This window comes from Urocampus carinirostris, chromosome 13, assembly GCF_059441175.1.
Source record: "Urocampus carinirostris isolate Australia breed hairy pipefish chromosome 13, RoL_Ucar_1.0, whole genome shotgun sequence".
Classification (NCBI taxonomy): Eukaryota; Metazoa; Chordata; class Actinopteri; order Syngnathiformes; family Syngnathidae; genus Urocampus; species Urocampus carinirostris.
This window is the reverse complement of record NC_142361.1, coordinates 38,659,326-38,681,187: the sequence shown is the minus strand read 5'-3', so window position 1 is coordinate 38,681,187 and position 21,862 is coordinate 38,659,326. Positions and strand designations below refer to the sequence as shown.

The 21,862-nt window shown below is 42.6% G+C and overlaps 1 protein-coding gene across 4 annotated transcripts in view; it reads right to left on the bottom strand.

Annotated features, from left to right (window-relative positions):
- The window catches only part of eml4 (EMAP like 4), a 29,238-nt gene extending 7,868 nt beyond the window's left edge, over positions 1-21,370 (bottom strand). The window contains exons 1-19 of one of the 4 annotated variants that reach the window (XM_088351011.1): positions 21,022-21,370; positions 14,852-15,022; positions 13,036-13,141; positions 12,722-12,886; positions 11,372-11,506; positions 9,756-9,781; positions 9,604-9,642; positions 9,127-9,250; positions 8,136-8,285; positions 7,994-8,063; positions 6,296-6,406; positions 6,126-6,221; positions 5,905-6,039; positions 4,179-4,311; positions 2,982-3,130; positions 2,778-2,903; positions 2,498-2,629; positions 1,675-1,742; positions 1,514-1,602 (exon numbers count right to left, since the gene is read on the bottom strand). In XM_088351011.1, coding sequence (XP_088207137.1) covers positions 1,514-1,602; positions 1,675-1,742; positions 2,498-2,629; positions 2,778-2,903; positions 2,982-3,130; positions 4,179-4,311; positions 5,905-6,039; positions 6,126-6,221; positions 6,296-6,406; positions 7,994-8,063; positions 8,136-8,285; positions 9,127-9,250; positions 9,604-9,642; positions 9,756-9,781; positions 11,372-11,506; positions 12,722-12,886; positions 13,036-13,141; positions 14,852-15,022; positions 21,022-21,052 — 2,056 coding nt within the window. In that variant the 5' untranslated portion in view covers positions 21,053-21,370. The remainder of the gene's footprint in view (positions 1-1,513; positions 1,603-1,674; positions 1,743-2,497; positions 2,630-2,777; positions 2,904-2,981; positions 3,131-4,178; positions 4,312-5,904; positions 6,040-6,125; positions 6,222-6,295; positions 6,407-7,993; positions 8,064-8,135; positions 8,286-9,126; positions 9,251-9,603; positions 9,643-9,755; positions 9,782-11,371; positions 11,507-12,721; positions 12,887-13,035; positions 13,142-14,851; positions 15,023-21,021) is intronic. The other 3 variants (XM_088351012.1, XM_088351013.1, XM_088351014.1) reach the window with 3 other exon arrangements.
- Positions 21,371-21,862: the final 492 nt, after the last annotated feature.

Below are 21,862 nucleotides of genomic sequence, written 5' to 3'. Positions count from 1 at the left end.
GGACACTAAAACTGATATACGATCCCAGACACCCTGCTCGCAGGTACTTTGATTACCTGCCGTCAAGGTCGCCGTCTTCGCTCCATTGAGCAAGACTACACGTCTTAAAGATAGTTTTATACCCTTCATGTTTATGGTTTATACTGGCTGAATAAATAAATACAATAATAGAGACATCAAATATTGATTTAAGCTAGGCTACTGTAAATGTCAGGCGGCTATAGAAGGCAAAAATCTGTTTAGCCAGCCTATCATAGACAGCGATAGACGTCTTAAATCCCTTCTAGCTAGGTTGCCATATACGTCAAATATCTATTTTAGCTAAGTCTCTCGAGACAGCTATAGACATCATAAATCCATTCTAACTACGCGGCAATATACAGGTGTAGACGCCCAACATCTATTTTAGCTAAGCTGCCATAGACGGATATAGACCTCATAGATCCCTCTAGCTAGGCTACTATTGACATCAATTATCGAATAGAAGAATATAATTTACTTTTATTGTGATTCTTTGTAACCATCCACACAGAACAAAATGTTGATACACCTGACCCGTACACTTAAACTGTAGCGAGACGATGCAGCCGGAGCCAAACAGGGCGCCGCCATTTTAGACCCAACTGCTGTGTTGGGAGTCATTAGGTGACCAAACCCCCCCAATTCCAACCCTTAATTCCGAGCACCAAGCAATGTTGTAAGTATGACTCGGCCGAGGCTTGAACCAGCAACCTCCCAGTCTCGGAGCGGGCGCCCTACCATCTAGGCTATTTATATAGCGCTTTTCATGTCAATGAAGGCTTCCCAAAGCGCTTTACAATGTGCTTCACATTTACCAATAGCGGCCGTGCAGCCATGTAAGGCGCTAACCTGCTTATTGGGGGCCTTAGGGGTTCAGTGTCTTACCCAGGGACACTTCGACATTAACACGGAGGAGCCGGGATTCGAACCTGCGATCTCTTGATCCCCAGACGAGCTCTCTACCTAATGCCGCCCCTTATTTAGTTAGGCTGCCGTTGACAGCTATAAAGGTCATAGATCCATCCTATCTGGGCCGCAATAGACAGGTAAAGATGTCAAAGATCCATTTTAGCAAGGCTGGCAAAGAAGCCGAAGATTCATTTTACCTAGGCTGCCATGTATGGCTATATATGCAAAAGATCAATTTTAGCAAGGGGGCAGTGGAAAGTCTGCAACTGCCCCCACCAAAATTACAATGTGGGATCAGTTTCAAAGGTCTTAGATTTTCAATAGAAATTCTTGATCAACAATTGTTGGATTTTTACTTTGGTTTTTATTAGATTGCTCCAGGGCCGTTTCTCTGCTCCCTTTAATAATAATAATAATAATAATAATTTCCTTGTATTGTCATTCTGTGTAACAATGTACACAGAAAGAAATGTCGATTGCACCTGACCCGTTGTAGCGAGCCGATGCAGCCAGGTGGTAGCATAAGAAAAAAGGACTATTGGGTGCGAGTGCAACAAGGCCCCTGTTTCTCAAATTCACCCACCGACAGAGAAGCGCATGACGGAGAGCTGTTCGTTGCCGTCGGTGTGGATGGCCACCAAGTCTGTGGTCTCGGCGTCCAGCACGAACCACCTGACAAACACACGGATGCATTAGCACCGCCCATTGCGCCTTAACGCTCGACTCTGATCACAACACACTCACTTTCCCGAATGGGTTCCGATGGCAACCACGCTTCCGCTGGGATGGAAGTCCGCGCAATGGCCGTGTTCCTGAAGGAGAGGGGCAGCTGTTAGAGGTAAGATCCGGCCTAATAAATCCAGCCCAATTAACTAGATTTGCAAACCTGAGCCCTAAACAAATACAGATCACATATTTTATTTCTGAGGACTCGGGAAGAAGAAAGGGGAATTATGATAACAAATTCTAAGTTAAAACTTTTATATTTTTGTGTCTGCGGAGGTTATATTAAGCGAGAATTTTTCGTAATTGAAAGATTTCTTTAAAGGGTTGACGAGAAAATTTCAAGGCTCAGTGTTCTCGTTTGTCCCTGCGTCTTAGACGCATAATTTTTGCTGAGGATGCAACTTTTTGGCACAAAATTGTCATTATTACCCGATTACTTTGTTTAAACAAAGATTTAAGGATGATAATGGATTGGACCTTAAGAAGGCATTACAACTGTGGCGGGACAGCAAACCACGAAGAATATATGAACTGAAAAATCTGAAGTCATAACTGCTTTGTATTACCAATTAACTGTGATGATTAAAACTGAATGAATATATAGATTTATATTATATATTTGTCGCCGATTTACAATTTCAACCTCGATAACACTAAATTTTGGGGACCCATAGATCTCTGTTGGGACCCATAGAATTTTGAGCATGCGAGTCCCCAGGACCCATCACTTTTCAGAGGTAAAATGAACACTGAAGGCTGCCCGTCATTTTGACAGGTTGAAAATTGGGCCGTAAACCACAGCAGCAGTATGTCTTGGTTGGAGTCAAGCAACATCACTCACCTCCACGCTGCGACTCCACTGCAGTTTATGGTCGGCGGCATTCCAGAGACACACCAGCCGGTCCTGAGCGCAGGTCAGGAACAGATTATTGGTTGGGTGCGACGCCAGGCCCCACAGCTCATCCGTGTGACCCTGAATGCACAAAAAAAACATTTTCAGGTTCATGGCTCGCCTTGTGTCCAAGAGTCTGGCCAAATGAGAGTAAATAGGGGCGTGGGCCAGCCCCTTTCGAATGATTTCTAGGTTTTATCAACACAGAGGCCTCAGGACCTGCCACTACCTGCACTTCCACCGTAAAGCCGTCGTGGAAGGTTCCCCTGAGGATAAAGTTGCGTGAGGTTCCCACTAGAAATTCGTCTCCTTTCCCTTCAGACACGGCCCGGATGCTTCCGTATTGCTCGGGAACCTTTGCCCACACATAAATCAAAGCACAATGAAGCATCGAAAACGTTAACATGCGAGCCGGCAAACGAGCGCTCTTCACCTCGATGTCTCGCTCGGCTCGAAGTTGCTGGTCCCACAAGACCACCTTGCGGTCTTTGCCCCCGCCGCTCAGCAAGGTACCGTTCCTGGTCGGGCTCAGGCAGAAGACGCTGCCCTCGTGAGCTTTCACCTGACGGGTGATCTGAAAAGCTGAACAATACCAGACACTTTTCAAAAGCGGCAAACGTGGTTGCTGGAATTACTTTTGCGGTTCGTGGCTTGTTGGGTCTCAGCGGAACCAGAAAAAAGGATACAATAGACCTCCGGGATACAGCACACTTTACAGAGCGGAACAAGATGTTTCTTCAGCCCTTATCTTTCCTTAACCCAAAACGACACGAACAATTATTCCTCCTGCCCCAAATGTATGAAATTCAAACTTTGCGGTTTTCGTGCATAGGTATTTATGTCTTGAACAGGTCCGTCTACCATTGGTCGACGGCAAATAAAATGCTTGTCTACTGTTGGGTTTGCATCACCGCAACACAATAATATCGACAATTCGTTAGCTTAACTAAATCCCAAAATCCATTTGTCCCTTTTTAATTCAGTTCCGAATCTTGTGTGCTTCAGACTTTGTAAAAAAAAATATTTTTATTTATTCTCTATGGTCCCAGCGCTTGGAGTGATGTTAAAAGGAGAAGAAAAAGCATGACTTCCATGGAAAACTGGCTTGCAATGATCAAAATAAAAAAAAGCACACACCTTGTTACACTCACTGGAGACTACTGCCATAACTAATAGATGATCAAGACAATTAGTAAAAAGAAATAATCTTTTAAAGCAAATATGTCTTCTAAGGGCATGACGATCGGCAAGTGGGATTTCTAATTCAATATTAATCCGCCACCTCCTCCCCCCTTTGCATTCGCCTAATAACTCCACTGTACCAGCTCAGGTCGCATCACACCAAAGGAAAATAAAACGAAATAATTACTTTACTTGTAAAAAATAAATAAAATTGCATATGGTATTTATTCATATACACGTATATTACACATGTGGAGTGATTATTTTTTTAAAATGTGTCCAGGGAAGTAGGGTTCGGAACGCATTAGCTATGCATGACCGTGGGTTTCAAATTCATTTTGTGATCCCCGCCACAGAAGGTGGTGTACTGCATTGGTAAACCCTGGTCCTAAAAAGCCATGGGGAAGGAAGCAGATGGCCAATGAGCCTTTGAGCAGGACTTGCTCACCTCTCGGCCCTTTCCCAGTGGCCTCGGCGGTGCTCCTGGTCCACACTAGCAGGACACCTCCAGAATCTCCAGTCAGAAGGTCCCCGTTGCTTAAGAAGGCCAGGCACTGGAGGAACTTGGGCTTCTCCAGTTTCTGACAGACAATGAATCGATATGTATTTTTAATAGCGATTTTCAAACCACAAAATGCAGCTACAAGAGCTGGAGGTACTAGGAACAGTTAAACAAGCTTGAGAACCTGAATGCAAAATAAAATAAAAGCAGGTCAAATAAAATTACCCAAGAATATTAAGACTTTTAAAAACTGGTAAAGGAACCTTGTAATTGATCCTGAAATGCAAGGGGAGCCAATGCAGCGACCATAAAACTGTTGTAATGTCATCTTATCCCCAATTACACATGTGCTGTTGATTTCTGCAACAACAGCAGGCGCAGGACAAAGACTAGGAACCTTCCTGTGGTGTCCTGCAAAGGGCTCTCTCCCGGGGGAGCCTTACGAATCCTACTCAATCCACTCAGACTCGCTCTCTCTTTCTTTCTTGGTCCTCTCTCCTTCTTTGTCTCTTCTTTTCTCTCTTCCCCCTTTACACTCTTGTCTCTCATTTTCTCTACCCCTCTCTTTCCTACTCTCTCCCCACCTCTCTCTCTCTTTTCCCCCTTTTTGCGTTTTACTCTGTCTGTCTCTCTCTCTATCTGTCCCTCTCTTTCTTTCTCTTCTACTCTCCTCTCTCTGTTCTTCTTAGGGCGGGCGACATCGAGAGCAACCCTGGCCCCAGTCCAAATGCCAGTGGTGCTTTCGAACCGTTCGCTGCGACCACACCTCAATCACCTGTACTACCTGCCCACGGGGCTTCCATAAATCATGCACCTGTCCGAACGTACTAAGGACTTCAGAGGCTTCGTATGCTTGGTTTGCTTGGGTCACACCCCGTCAGGCCTGGCGGCAAAGGACAGTCGCAGCCCCCTCTCCTTCGGAGAACTACGGAGCCTCCCACAAGCGAGTCTAGCGCTACTAAGGATTACCTTAGGCGCCTTGAGTGACTCAACAACAACAACAACAACAGCAGGCCTGGGATATTTTGGGGGGAGTCGAGAGGGCAGCGAATTACAATAATCTAAACATATTAAGATGAATGCATGACTGAACACCTACGTGTTTGCCTGAGAGAGAATTGGGTGGACGCCTGCTATGTTCTTGAAATGATAAACAAAACATTCGATTGTGGTATTTTTTGGAGGGGAAGTCCAGAGAGCAGGGAATTATAAACGTCTAAGCAAGGGGAGATAAAAGTTACATCAATGCCTCCGTGTTTGCTTGGAGGGAATAAATGAGTGTTCCGACTATATTTCCCGAATGTTAAAAAAACAAATAACTTGCGAGAATTTTTGGGGTAATTCCAGAGAGCAGGGAATTAAAATAGTCTAAAAGAAAGGAGATCAAGTCATGCATCTTCTGGTTTGCCTGGGAGAAAAATCGGCAGACCCTGGTTATAGTATTCAAAGTATGAATAAGACATTCTTTTTTGGGTAATTACAATCAAGAGGCTACAAAAACATGCATCGGCTTCTCTGCGTTTGCCTGAGAGGAATAGGCACACTCTGGCTTTTTTCTTCTTCAAATAATACAAAACAGCCTTGGGTTAGATTTTTTGTTAATAAATCTTAGTTCAAAGTAAAAATGGGCAAGTTCTTAACACATTGTTAGGGTCCAAAGAAAAGAACTCACCCCGAAAATGCCCTGCTTCCTAACGAGCGAAGCACCTGACCAGGCCCAGAAGAAGACGTGAGACTTCCCGCAGGTGATGATGGTGTTCGGGTCTGTGGGGTGGAAATCCACCACTAGGACCACATCAGTGGTGGTCTGCAAGGCGCACACAGAAACAAAAAGCGGAATGTTGACCCAAGACACAAAATAACCTTAATCGGTTGCACCAATCCTGCTTGCACCTTGATTTCTGCAATCTTAGACTTCTTCTGCCAGTCCCAGACGGTCAACATGTGGTCATTGGAGTCGTCGATGACGGTCAGATGCTGACCCGAATCCTAGAATCATGGGTGACATTGCATTAATCGAGGCCGGTGCGGACGACGACTCCACTCGAAAGAAAACCACTCACAGCTTTGGAAAAGGCCAAAGAGCCCACGCCTCGCTCAAAGGTCCCTAAGCCTACAATCTGCAAGGTGGCCAGGCTCACGCTGTCCCAGACACGAACGTGTGGCTGCACGGCCTAGATGACACCAACAGGTCCAAGTTATTACATGAAGAAACATTTTTGGGTGCAAACTGGATCAAAATGTATGCTGATTGCTTAAAAGTTAACCGTGTGCAGGTAACATACAACTTACGACCGGGATCAGTTTCGACCAACTTATCATTATTCAACAATGGCGCCATTTGATGCAGAGAATAGTATCTTGTTACTGAGAGTAATGGTAGATCCGCTCTGCTGGAACTCGCTAGCTGCAAGTGTGACCGAGGATAATGGATTGCGGACGTACAGGTGCCGTTCATTTTGTGTTGGCCACAATGGCACGCTTGGGCGGCCTGGACCAAATAAAAGAATGTGCGGTGCAGGACCCTGCTCTCAGCAATAGTCGATTAGGGACAAGTGATTGTGGCCAAAACTTTGCATTTCATTTAGGGAGGGCCACAACAAAACATAAGCGTCACCTGCCAGCCCCCTACTTAAGCAATGTGGGATTGGAGATAATGGATCGTGGGCGCACTAGTAACGTTCATTTTAGGTGGAAGTATGATAACAGTAAAAATGACTAACTCTTTGACAGTCCCGGCTCACAACAATATGCGTTCAGAGATAAAGGAGCACAGCAGCATGACTACTGCTCACTTGTTGGTGGCCGGAAAAGAGCTGCCAACCCAGACAAAAGAGTGCTGTTCCAGCCCTCGCTTGCAGCAAGATGCGTTGGGAATAGTGGATCGCAAAATATTTTTTAATTCATGATGCAATTAGGCCGTGAAGTAAGATGCACGGTGTAGCAAGGGTTTACAATACCATAAGTTCCCGCCTATAAACCGCAATTTTTGTCACAAGTTTTGAACCCTTGTGCAATGATGCGGCTACTTTATGCAATGTATACAACGGCCACCAGGGGCGCCCAGGCAAAACTGAGACACGTGGAATATATGTGTCGAGGAGGATGCAAGTTTAATTTAACTTCGTGCTCTGTTCATGAATAAAAATAACAGGCATATCCCCTCATCTTGCAAATAATGTAAATCTAAAGGGTTAGGGTTAGAGTGCCAACTACCATTTTGGGAAGTATTATACGAGTCAGTTTATTTGTAAACAGAAAAAATGTGGCAAAAAGAAAGGATTTTAAGAGGCAACATCCTAGGCAGCAGATATTTTTAAGGCAGATTTTTATTCATCTGTCGGAATTCTAGTGTGTTTTGAAATAATTGACACGGTTGGATTCTATGTATTGTCCTTGATGCCACAAAGCCACTTAGGCGGACATTCACAGAAGACGGCAAGAGGACGTAAATGGTGAGTATAGTTCTCGGATATCTTGTTTCAGACTGGCCGTGATGTTTCTCTGGTGAGTATGTTTTGAAATAATATCTTGAATCCCAAGAGTTTAAGCTTTCCAATGATGTAAAAATGTAATGGATGCAGGTTATAATCAGGTACAGAATTTACTGTATATGTCCGTTAAATAGAAAATTTTCATTGATCCCTAATGTATAACTTGTCACATTAAAAACAATTAATTATTATTAATGTGACAAGAGGAAGAATAAATCCACAATTTTCAGGACCCAAGCGTTTACTTTGTAAATCAACAAGACTCACCCGCCCGTCTTTGTCCACCCCGGCAATTTGTCCGGTGGCGATGCGAATTTTATCCGGATGGAGAGCGAGGCTTGTGGCGGGAGAAGACAAAAACGTGTTGAGGCGGCGGGCCAAAATAGTGAAACGGTGCCCGTGGTCTCACCATTTGACGCAGTCGTTATGCCCCAAGTAGTGCCTCTGGCTACGCTCGTCCCAGTTGTAGAGGACCACCACGGAAGCCACAAAGTAGACCATCTCGCCCGTGGCGAGGAGGCAGACGTTGGAGCGGCAGTCTCGGCCTCTGTAACCGTAACTGAACGATCAAATGGTCAAGGAAAAGCCTGTACTCTTAGCACCAGAGTCAAATGCCGGCCACAAAATCACATAACATTGCATGAACATTAATGAACGACTTTATTTCTTTCACAACTTTTGAAAAGTCCTTGTGGAGTATACATTTAAGAAACGAAGCAAAATCTTTACTGTGGGCCTCAAAATTTAAATTTCAAGGGACTGTTTTTCCCCCAGTTAAATTTATTCAACCTACTTGAATGGTTGGGTTCTCTTAAGAAAAAAATGGTAAATTCCCCTCAAGTTTTTTTTCCGCCAGATAACATAATTTGCCCCTTGTTTGAAAGGTTTGACCGTCTTAAGGAAAAAAAAATCAATATGTATTTTTGCAAGTGTTTTCCCTCAGTTTAAATGATTTTTCCTTGTTTTAGTGGATTGACCGTCAAAAAAGTACTATTAGAACTATTCCTGTGAGCCTGGTAATGTATTTATCAAGATAGCTTTTCCCTATTTAAATGTACTCCTTCCAGATGGAACGGTTTAGCCCTTATGCAGAAAAAGTTTTTTTTAAACTGTCATAGTCCAAATGCATCTTGAAAGCAATTCAACTTGAGCATTACATTAACTCATTTATAGAAGCTCATTTAAAAACAAAATTGAGTCAAAAGAGGAAAACTACTGAAGTAGGTACCCATTTTTGGACTTTGAAACACCTCTTAGGTATTAAAAGGATTCTAAATAAATCAATTGATTAACTGTGCGTTGCACTGTTTTTAGCATTTATTTTTCTTGTGTGAGCAATAATTTGGGTTTGGTAAAGCCAGGGTGAGAGGAACAACACAATATCAGCAGACAAAGGATACACCCACTCCAACTTCAGCTTCTCCGGCGGGAGTTCCGTGCGCACCTCGTCGTAGTTTTCCACGTCGGACGGCAGAAACATGGTGATGGGACGTCCTCGCATAAACATCTTGATGTGGTTTCCCTCTGTACCCGCACAAAGACAGTCACCAGGACGTACATAATGACACAATAAGGAAATTTGAGGCAAGGGAAAACAGACGGCGCCTTTTTCGTGCAAAGCACCGCCGGAACCATGACACGTGGCAAAAGCAAAGCCAAGCAAAGCAAATTAAGGACGAAGCGGGTGAAACGTACACCTGCTGAAGCGTCCCCTGCATGCCCGTTTTCATTCGGCGGCGACATCACACAAAGCAGTCGAGGAAGACCAACTGAGCCAGGAAGCAGAGATGCATAGAAGGTCCAGCTCATCCACCAATAGCATGCTGAAGGGTTAGCCGTTCAGCCCGTTAGCCAGCACGCGATTGCTCGGCACTTACCCGCTTGGCTGTTTTTCTCCCGGGTCGACATTTTGGCTGCTTTGAGACAACGACACGGTCATTCAACAAACGACGAACTGCCGCCTCGCAAACGCGACGGAAACGGCGAAGGCGGCGGCAAATTTCGAAACGGGCAGATATCCGGTAATTACCTTGACTCACTGCCACATCTTTGTGCCTATGAGCCAAACAAAGAAAACATCTGAGCGTGCGGGCCTGCGGAATGCTGCCCTGATCGAAATATTTTATCAGGTAAAAAGTAACTAGCCAGCACAATTCAAACTGACATCGAAGGAGAGTCCCATAACAAGCTACACGTGTCAAAGATTAATGCTAGCTAGGCTAAGATGTCAAACGTTTTAGCAAGGCTGGCAGTGAGTACGTTAAAATCCATGAGTCCAATTCACAAAAACACTACATCAATAATGCAAAAATTGAATCAGATAATATCGGTTATCGGAAAATACTGTGGGCCCAAATATAGGATTTATAAAAGACAGTGTTGTGTCGAAGCATCCTTAGTAATAAAGTTGTGACAGATTTTCGTGGGATTCGCTTAGCCAACCTTCCAAAAGCCTGGTTCAAGCGTGGAACAATTATCAACAAGATTTCAAGCAGCTTAGGTCTTCCTTTTGACCCAAAAAGGTGCATAGAAGTGTGCACCAACACCTACCAGCACGGTCTAGAACACATGCATGCAAATAGAAACAGAACGAGGGGCCACATCCTTGAGGGAATTTCATTAACAATTAAAAACAGGCATTAAATTACTTCAAATTACGCACCCCAGCACCTCCAGAAATCGTAATATTAATTGTACGGACAAGTATGGTTTTTGTGCCTTTTTCATAACCAGGGTTGGGTAGGGTTACTTTAACTGGATTACTTTCAATTACTTTTGGATGACTCCAATACCAAATATGCTAATAAAAGACAAAAGAAACTAAATATGAATAAAATGATGACTCACAACACGTGGTAAGCTTTCTCTCTTGGCTTTGATCTCCGGCAAAACTAACATAAAATGCGACCGAAACAAAATGAAAATAAATCCAAACATCATTTTTGCCGTTCCATGTATTCCGTTACTTCCTAAGCCTGCACAAAATTGAGTAATTTTATTCATATTTAGTTTCTTTTGTCTTTTATTAGCATATTTGGTTTTGGAGTAATCCAAAAGTAATTGAAAGTAATCCAGTTAAAGTAACCCTACCCAACCCTGTTCATAACACACGAGTTGACTGGGATAGCATCCCCGAGTGTAAAACTTCTACATCACTTCTACATGTGCCTTTCACCTCTTCTGGTTTCCTGACTACTTTAGTTAGCTAGGAGTCGAAAAATATACGGCAAAGGCCAAAGTTCTAGACATTATAGAAGCCATTGTTTTCTTCATGGCGTTTAAAATTCGGCAGCTACTTGGATCAAAACCAAAATTTCACTCCTTGTTGGATCAATTGCACAGTATCTTGGAAGTGGTGGATAGTCTTCTATTTTAATGGGGGTGGAGGAAAAAAAATTATTGAAATCAAACAGTGAGGACCTTAAAAAAACTCAATTGAGGATGGACCTTTGGGACCTGCAAGAATAAAAAACTAATCCAAGTAGAAATCCCAAGCTTGATGAAAAAAATTCCTTGTAGGAACCCGGGTCAAATTTGAAATATCGAAAGTTCTAAATTTCAGACCCCGCATTCTTTAGTTCTCACAATTTGAGAGACGCATATCCCAAACAGAGGCCATGTTATCACGAATTCCTGCGGACATACCTGTCGGCGTTCTTCACCACCTTGGCCAGCAGTTTAGAGGTGGACGCCGCTTTCACCATCTTGCTTCGATTGTCCTCAGACGCTTCCCATGTGCTGCTCTGGGAACGCTCCACTCCCGCGGAGCGCCTCGGACCCCTAGAAACACGCAGGCACGTACATTGGTATCTGCATGTATTTTTGTGTTTTGTATAAGCATATTTTGAGCACAAATACAAATACAGTACATAGTGTCAGTCTTTATCGGCTGTTATGTCAAATTGTGAGACTTGAGTATTATTATTCACAAGTTCTTAGTTTTTAGTATATTACACACTATTGGTTTGATTCGTTGAACAGTCTACTAGTATACTTTTTCAGGATATTCTAATATATTGAGATGGGATAGTTGAGTTTTTTCCATTATCAGCAATATTAAAACCATAAAAGACTTGTAATATTTCACTTGATTTGGTAATGAATCCAGAACGTATGCCATTTTAAATAAAGAACTTCATCAAAATATTCACACTTTTCTTTTATGGGAAAACGTTGAACTCATTTTAAAAATCAAATTTATCCCATTCAAATTGACATTCACACCATGCAGGCTCCAAAGGTTTTTATCACCAACATCATAAGTTTCCATAAAATTGACATTTGAATGTTAATAAGATCTCAGTGACTTCCGTTCGAAACCACAAATGTAAGTACACATTTCTAAATGGATCAACTCTCAAATACAAAATCTGATTCACACCCCTGGAATTACAACTTGTTGGAAAAATTCACAGCTACCGAAGAGTTCGAGCTTGTATATGACATTATAGTTTTAATTTTACAGGAATTGTAATAAAGATTTTTTCATCAATCAGCAGACATTCCTCAGCTAAAACAAAATTCACTTCTTTTAGTTCATAAAATAATTGTGTTAAGTCCCAGAAAATAAATCAGGCATTAGCCAGGGAGAGGGAGAACGGCATCGTGCTCACCTAATGGGGATAAAATGGACCCCAACATTAGAATTCTGTATTTAACACTGCAAAAAACCCCTCTACTATTAAACAACCATGCAATTACAGAACACACAGTAGGAGGAAAAAAAAGGCACCACTTCCCGGATGGCCATCGCATGCATTGTTGACTTTCTGTTGACTTAGCGAAGCGAGGGAGGGAGAAGTCAACGGGTGCTTCTCCAGCTAAAAAGGAAACCTTCTGTAAAAAGATGCCACCCGTTGAGTCTACCAAGAAGGAAGCGAGAAGGTAAGAGCGAGCAGAAGTGGGTTAGCTAAAAGCAGGCTGAGGTTTTGGAGAGCCGTTGTTAGGAGGTAGCAGGTCTTCTTGGGAGGTCAAGTTCAGATAAAATAAAGACACCTTTTGGGGGGAGCGGGGCTTTTACTGTCGCCTGGATGGCTCCTCAGTGGACTTGGGGACGGCTGGAGGGGTGCGGGGGATGGAAGAGCTTCCTCCCTCCGCTGGATCTCTTCCTCAGGACACTTTGGGAAGACAGGCGCCTCCTTTCGGGGTTCGGATACTCCGCTGTGGACAAATGGGTTCAAACGGCTGCCTCTTCACGCGTTCGATGGACTATAAGCAAGTCCTCGGGACGACCAAATGGAGTCCCGGACGATAAAAAAGTGGCTTGCTTCAATTGCGAATGGATGAAAATCACTTGGCAATAATACTACCTTTTGGCGGCGGAAGACAGCGTTTCCTTCCTGGTGAGGGAGGCAGACTCTCTCTTCCTTCCTGATGGTCCACCGTTGGTCATGCAGGAGTTGCTTAAGACACCCCCTGCAGGACACAAATTTGATTAAAGCGCGCCACAGAGGTTATTGTCTTTTAGGTGGCAGTGTGTGATGATTCCCCCAAAAAGGTCTTCGAGCCTTAAAATGAAGCTGAAGTGGGGGCGTTTTAATAAAACACACTACATCTCCCCGAAAAAGTTAGTAAGAATTGGTGTGAGTGGCCATCTTTAGCAGAAATCAGTAAAAAGCCCAGTAAAATAAATTGTCAAGCATTTGGGACCCCTAATCACGGAACTCAGCAACATGGGTGGTTAGAGGAGGAAACCATAGGGGGAAAAAGCACAAATGGCTGAATCATGGGACTTCACAACGTTTGTTTGAACGATCAGCAGTAGAAAGTCAGTGACATTGAAAGATAACAATAGCAGCTAGCAGCAAGCCATACCTAACAGCCATCGGTTAGCAATTTTGAACAGCCGGCTAGCCTGCTGTGATCATTTGGTATATTTACATCTGGATTCATGTTGTGAACTCCAGGTTATCCTGGCTGCTTACTGCAGGTTTTTGGTCTGACAACCTCCCGTTTTTTCTACGATTGGTCCCGGTTAGCCATTTTTAGCGAAAGGCTAGCCTTCCTTGTCCTGGCTGGTTTAGCCCCTGTTGGCTGTGTGTTAATTTTGTCAGTTTGCCCCAATTTGGCTGCTCGCCCTTTGTTGTACTATGTCTGCACCCATCTGTGACAGAACACCTAGGCATTCTCCACAAAAACTACCAAAACTGGCTTAAAACACTCAAAACCTTTTCGACTAATTAACATGCAAACCAATATGGTGACTGGCTTGCTAGGGTATTGTTCTTCACATGACGTCAGAGCTCAGGGAGTCAAAGACGAGGTAGACCATTATCTCTGAAAATAATTGGAATATACCAATGGCATACCGTATATAGGTATTATGCAAAAAAAAGTACTATTTTCTCGCATTTTGTATGTTTTAGAATTTAGGTATCCCTTTATTCAGGCGAGAGACATTGAAAAATGAAGCAGAAGCAGCTAAAAATAACAGCGGCTAGCAACGATCCTTAACCTGCAGCGAAGGGTGGCGAGCCATATTCTGCAGCCAGATCGCTAACAAGAGCGGCTATAATAGTAAACAGTGAAAAAGTGTGAAATGCCTGAATCAAGGAGCTTGGAAACCATCATAAGGGCTCAGCTGTATAACCAGGGTTGGGTAGGGTTACTTTAACTTGATTACTTTCAATGACTTTTGGATGACTCCAATACCAAATATGCTAATAAAAAACAAAAGAAACTAAATAGGAATAAAATGATGACTCACAACACGTGGTAAGCTTTCTCTCCTGGCTTTGATCTCTGGCAAAACGAACATAAAATGTGACAGAAACAAAATGAAAAGAAATCCAAACAGCTTGCCAACATCATTTTTGCTGTTCCATGTGTTCCGTTACTCCCCAAGCCTGCACAAAATTGAGTCATTTTATTCATCTTTAGTTTCTTTTGTTTTTTATTAGCATATTTGGTATTGGAGTCATCCAAAAGTAATTGAAAGTAATCAAGTTAAAGTAACCCTATCCAACCCTGTGTATAACAGAAATGGCTGTTAAGTGCACCATCAAGACCAGCTACTTTGGGAAAATAGTCATTCGGGCTTGCGCAGACACAAAATATGAGTCATAAAAATCCTGCAATCTGTACAAGAAGAAGCAATACCCTAAACCCCCACTTGGCGGAACCAACCTTTTCCCGGATGCTGCTTTTTATTGTCTTCGAAGGTGTCTAAACGGCGAAGCACGTCGGCGAGCGCCGCTTTCATCACTAACACTTCGTCGTCTTGCTGCTGGACGCGAAGTTCAAGCGCACTGAGACGCTCCGTCACATCCGACGCGCTGGCGGCCGACATACTGTCGTCTGCAAGGAACACATAACGATTTTAAAGAAGTGGTAGACCAATTTTAGACTAGACGTCTTTTCACAAAATAAATTCAGATATTTAGTTTCATGAGGAGAGATGTCCAATTCTTATACCATGAATTCTGGACTATAGAGCGCACCTGATTATAAGCCGCACCCACCACATTTTAAGAGGATAACCGCGTTTGTACTTACATAAGCCGCATCTGTATATAAGCCGCATGCGCCCACATTAATACATGAAACACAATCACAAAATTGACCCAAACCCGACTTTGTGTCCCGCGATTGTAACTGAATATAAATTACACAGTCCAAAATCCACAGCCGTCAAAACGGAAAATGATACCGTACTTAACGTTTGATGCAGACCTGCAGAGTCCGGGTCCCGTTGAAAGTAATCCAAGGGGGAAAAAATGTATATTTCCAAAAGTAAGGGTGGGAAAAATATATATCCACTATTTTTCGCCCCTTCTTTTTGATTCGCCAGTAGAAAACATATCAGAATAAGTCTCTAAAATAAATACATTACAAAAATATACAGTTGCAAATACATATTATACATGATTACACATATTTACAAAGAAAGACTGTACACTGAGAGTTTTCAAAGCTTTGATATTAATATTATAACTTTCATCCCAAACCGTGCCTGTGAAAGGTAGCAAAAGGCTACTAACAACACGCTCGCAACACAGTAAACGTGTCTGTTAAGAAAACATACCGTACTTTGAGAGATTACGGCTCACCGTCCTCAGTTTCCACCTTATAACGAAGTCTTCAGAGTCGTCTTCTCCAGTAGGGGAAAGAGACTTTGTCATATAGACTTCGTCCCACGCTCCCTTATTCAAAAACACGCTAGCAACACGCTCGCAAAGTAAAATTTACATGCAGTAGCTCTGTTTCCTACGTTATCGGACTGCTCGATTGCATTTAGCTTGAATGCTGTGTCATTTGCCTTTCTTTTTGCAGTTTGCATGATGAGGATATGTTGTTGCAGTCTTCCTCGGCGCATATATTCCACCGGTCTAAATCTTACCTTTTGTACTCACTGAATAAGCCGCAGGTTTGAACGTTTGGGAAAAAAGTAGCGGTTTATAGTCCGGAATTTACGGTAGATCCCGTGGCGAAGCTCAGAAGAGGACCAAGATAAAAACATAGACGAAGCAACCGTTTTCAACGAGGCTTTAAGGCAGTTTTTCAAAACCGCGAATTCTTCACAATTCTTGAGAGGAAAATGATTGCGAGCAGTTATGTTCTGACTTTTTTTCATGTATTGCAAAAAAAAAAGGTCCGGAACTTGAGAAAATATATATACTTTCTGGAGAGGGTTGAATCTACCACATTTTCCAGACTATAAACCACACAACATTATATGACGCACTCACAAAATATTATATGTGGAATATTTTTTCATATACAGACGCTGCCCTCCTTACGAAACAGGATAAGTTCCGGACGATCGTTCGTCAGTTGAATTTCTTCATAAGTTTCTTCAGTTCTATATTTTGTATATTTAAGGTTTAAGTATTTTTAAGGCTTGTATAAGTAACCTGCATTGTTTTGTACTGAAAAAAATAAACATTTCATAAAATAATATGTTCTATAAAACTAAATAAAAAAAGTTGAGTTTAACTTCATTTTGGAAGATGCGCTTCAAGAGTTAGGCGACTTCTATTATACCAGCTCAGTAGCCTAGATGGTATGGCGCCCGCTTTGAGACTGGGAGGTCGCTGGTTCGCGCCTCGGCCGAGTCATACCTAAGACTTATAACATTGGTAAAATGGCGGCGCCCTCTGTTGGCTGCGGCTGCATCGGCTCGCTACAACAGGTCAGGTGTATCGACATTTCGTTCTGTGTACATTGTTACAAAGAATGACAATACAAAGGAAATTATTATTATAATTATTATTATTATAATTATATACTATTGAATTTCTTCTTTTTAGGCACATCCGAAAAATTCAGTATACAGTGTTTATTGATAACAAATTATACAAGCCTACCAGCCTTGTCTAGAATGCTAGTGTTACAGTGTTCTCGTTTGCCAGCGTCCCTGCGTCCTAGACGCATCATTTTTGCTGGGGACGCATAGTCTCAAATCAAGGTGCGCCCCCGGGACGCAACTTTTTTGACACCAAATTGTTAATATTAGCCGATTCCTTTTTTTTAACAAAGATTTACTGCATTCCAAACTTTTCGTCAGGCAGATCCGCCATTGTTGTTTTGGTCTCGCGGTTCGAGTCTGCACGCCGCTCTCGGCCAACGAGATCTCGTTTCTTCGAGATGACGTCATTGTTGTGGTGGTTGTCGTCGAGCGAAGGTTAAGTATGCATCCGAAAAAAAGGTTAGTATTAGGTGAAAATCAACACTAAATTGGTAATTTCTTCAGTGTCAGTAATAAGTCGAAACATAATGCAGAAAGTGATGATAACGGCAATAATTCCGTCACAAAAAAACGGCGGAGAAATTCATACCTGTCAACCTGTACGTTTTTGCCGTACAAAGTACGTTTATGATGCCTTTTAAGACGTGTACGACGTACAAAAAAATCTGTACGGAAAAAAGAAAATTTATCAATTATGGGTACCATCGGTATACACCGACTATCACGAAAATTTCGGTTCGTTTGGCAATTTGCACACTTGGCAGCCAATATGAAGCCTGCATCAAATAACTTTGTGGTTCCGGACTTTCCCGAGCGTTATAAGGTTGTGCATTTGCATATCAATTTTCAGAGTAGAAGCACAGAGAACACAAGAAAAATGGATTAGTCAGTCAGTTCCACGACTACTCCAGTTCTGTCTCTCACAATTTCATTTCTCAATCTATCCAATCTTGTCACTCCTAACATACTCCTCAAACATTTCATCTCAAATATTTTTAATTTCCTTCTCAAATCTGCGTTCAGGCTCCAAGTCTCTGCACCATACAACACAGTCGGCACAATCCCACTCTCATACAGTCCCCTCTTAACATCCATACTCATACTCTCCTCAGAGAACCCAAAACCTTGCTTCCTTGATTGACTCTGTGCAATACCTCGCACTCCATTCCACCAACTGCAGCCACATCACAACCCAAGTACCTAAAGCAATGTTAGAATAAAAGAGGAAATTAAAAAAGTCTCTGCAAAACCCGATTCCTCGATTAATCGAAAAAATCATCGACCGATTCCTCAATTATGAAATGAATCGCGAGTTGCAGCCCGACTCATTTCCGTGGGTACAAAATGCCACCATCCGACAAAGGTGTGTAGACTGGTAACATACTGCTGGCGTGAGAATGATAAAAACACCTTGGAGTACTGTGGTCACCTGTCAACTTTTGATTTACATTGTCAAACCGGTAAAAGTAATTGAGACACTTTCCATTTCTGATGCCAACTCCACATTTCTTCCAGCGTGAAACGCAAAGTCCAACTCATCATCAGACACGCAAAGATTTCTTTCACTTGTCAATGTTCCCTGTCATTTTCCTCACGGGTCTGATCGTTCACACAAAGTCGGTGAGCAATGCTTGAAACAACAGTGAGCAACCATAATCCCAAGTGTGGCAAGATCATTAATTATCAAACATGTCCAAAACTTGATATCAAGTTACATTTTGCCGAGTTTCCGGCATTGCAAAATGATTTTTCTCTTTTGAATGAATTGACTCATGTACTATTGCAAAGGTTGTACGGCCTACAAACGTCATGTTCTTACAATTCTTTCACAAGATATCCATTTCTTTTTATTTTCTGATATAGAATAGAATAAACCTTTATTGTCATTGTTACAAAATGGGTTAACCAATTGTGACAACGAAATTGGGCATGACACTCCAGTCTCACACATTCACAGTGAGGTAAAGAGCCAAGAAGATAAAGGAACAGAGAAGATAAGGTTATAAAACAAGGAGGATAAGGCTATAGTTTTGTCGCATATCAACATTTTTGGGGGCTTATTTAGTCGGTTGCAAGATACAGAACTGTACTTGATCACATTTTAGTGGAAGTACAATGTTGGCAACAAGATTCACTTAATATAATTGGAAATTATTTGAATGCAACACAAACCTTTTCTTCTTTTTTCTACTTTTTTCTTTTTGTACTCTATTTACTTTTTTCCTACATTTCTTTTTCTTTTTTCCTGGCTTTTTTTCCCTAAATTTTCCTTCTTTTTTCTCTTCCTTTTGTTTCTTTTTTTCTCAGCTTTTCACTCCTTTTTCATTTTAGTATTTTTTCTTTTTGTTCTATTCCTCCCTTCCTTTAAAATCATGTTGTGCATAATTTTACATAATATTTGGTCATGTTGGGATTAAAGAAGCAAAAACAACCTGAAGAGCCATTTAGGACCCAAAAGAGCCAGTTCCTTTTAGTGAGCCGAGCCAAAGAAGCCGGTTCTCTACTAACTTTACTCAACTTCATTCTACTTCGACTCGACTTCAAAATACCGCATTAAGGACACAACGTCAGGGGAACCCGTGTATTTTTACCTTCATGCACTGTAACTTTGACTTAAGTCGCTTCTTAATTAGTCATTTCGAGCCCTCATTTTTGTGTACCGGCTAGATTTTCTTTTGCGCTGAGAATGTGCGAGCAGTGCGCAATTGCGCACGCGCATAGCTCAGAGGGAACACTGCTTGTTGTGCATATTTGCATTTATTAATATCAGGCGTCTCCAACCTTTTTGAAGCAGGGGGTTACAATTTAGTGCAAAGGGCACCCAGTTTGATATCTATAAAATGTTATTAATATGTTGTTACCATGTTCACACCTCACGGATCCCTTAACCACTAGGAGTCGTTAGGGCACCACATCCGGTGGTGTGACCTAGCCAAGTACAACCAGGCTAATTATTGGAAGAAGGGTTAAATAAACGCAGTCCAGCAATAAAAAAGTTATTTTACTAGAAAATCACAATGACCCAGCGCTGGAGAGTTATTTCTAAAAGAGAGTAAGCAGGCACCTCAGCTGTACTTTGGGGGAACCACGTTGGAGACCCCTGATTTCATCATTCCTGTTTTCACCATTGTCTGACATTCTTTTCTGGCAGCTGAAGGATTTTATATATTTAACTGTAAAGGATTTTATATGATCGAATACAAATTACATTTAATGCAAAATATATTCACTGGCTGGGCTGTGGTGCCAGGTCAGGGCACCCTGGTGGAAAATGTTGTTTACAGGAACGGTGGGAACGGGACGTAAGGCTAATAAGATAATCAGCACATCCAAACGCAGAAAGGCCCTGATGACGTAGAAACGCTCGGTGTTATTTTGAGTATTCCAGACATTGCGACGCTCTTTGACGAGATGGTGAAGCCCAGGGGGGGGCTTTCTTGGCACGCTCGTGGGAGGAGTCGGCACGCCATTATGCCGGGAGAAGATGGCCAATAGGAGAGAGCTAAACGACTTGAAAAAAAGGCTTCCCACAGACTCCAACGACACTAATTCGGCTGTTTTCGATGGAGTTAAATTGTTAATGAAAAATCTGCCCCCGTGTGAAAATGTCGGCTTTCTTGTTCATCTTTTCCCTCAAGAAACGAGCGTGCATAAATTGGGTGAATGTAGGTTGTGTTTGGTTAATGGAGTCAGATAACTAATTCGAACAAGTTGGTCAACAGTATATTTTGATATTTAATTCCCAACACAGCACAACTAAAAATACTGTGATAAAGAAATAAAATGCAATGCCTTTTTAAGTCATCTGTATCACTAGTTTTGCACTCTCTACGCCGCGACCTGGGTTCAATTCCCGTTACATGTTTTGCAATTGTAAATGTATGAAATACGGAACGACTGTAATACGGTAGCTCTTATTGTAGTGTTTTTTTCCATGCACCTTATAGTCCAGTTCGTCGTGTGTATGATAATGAGTTTTGGGGGGGGTGCTGAAAATACGATAGTTTAGAACTGCGTTGACAGTGACGTCACGAGCGTGCGGGTTCGACGTGACACGTGGAAAGACGCACGCGCTTAGTGCCGCCGAACTTTACCCCCGCGGACTTACCCAAACTGCCGCCGCCGCCGAACGCCTCCATTTCCAGGGAGGAAACGCCGGTGCAGTCCCGGTTCGGTGGGACCAGACCCGGAAGAATTTAGTTCCTGACTTGGGGAAAGCAAGCGCTCCTCCAGACGTCGTGCTGCTGGCGTTTCCCAGGCGGGCGAGGCCGCGAGACGCTAGTTGTCTTCTAAGCGACGTCGAGGACGACGAGGCGGTAATGGGGGAGTCGCGGGCGCTAACGCCGCCGAAAGGGAGGCCGAGGAATGGAGGAGGCGCGAGATAGGAGCTCACGACCAGGACGACGCGACGGAACCTCAGAGCGGACGGACCAAGCGACGCTCACTCGCGCGCGTAGTCCGGGGAAAGAGGGGGAGGGGTTTCCGGTTTCTTGGTTGGCGACAGTGCCCCCTGTTGGCAGGATGGACTTTTTTTTTGATTACACGTAGTACCGTATCTCGTTTCCCCCGTATTTTATACAATTTTAGATCGTTTCCAGGGTTGGGTAGGGTTACTTTAACTGAATTAATTTCAATTACTTTTGGATTACTCCAATACCAAATATGCTAATAAAAGACAAAATAAACTAAATATGAATAAAATGACTCAATTTTGTGCAGGCTTAGGAAGTAACGGAATACATGGAACGGCAAAAATGATGTTTGGATTTATTTTCATTTTGTTTCGGTCGCATTTTATGTTAGTTTTGCCGGAGATCAAAGCCAAGAGAGAAAGCTTACCACGTGTTGTGAGTCATTTTATTCATATTTAGTTTCTTTTGTCTTTTATTAGCATATTTGGTATTGGAGTCATCCAAAAGTCATTGAAAGTAATCAAGTTAGAGTAACCC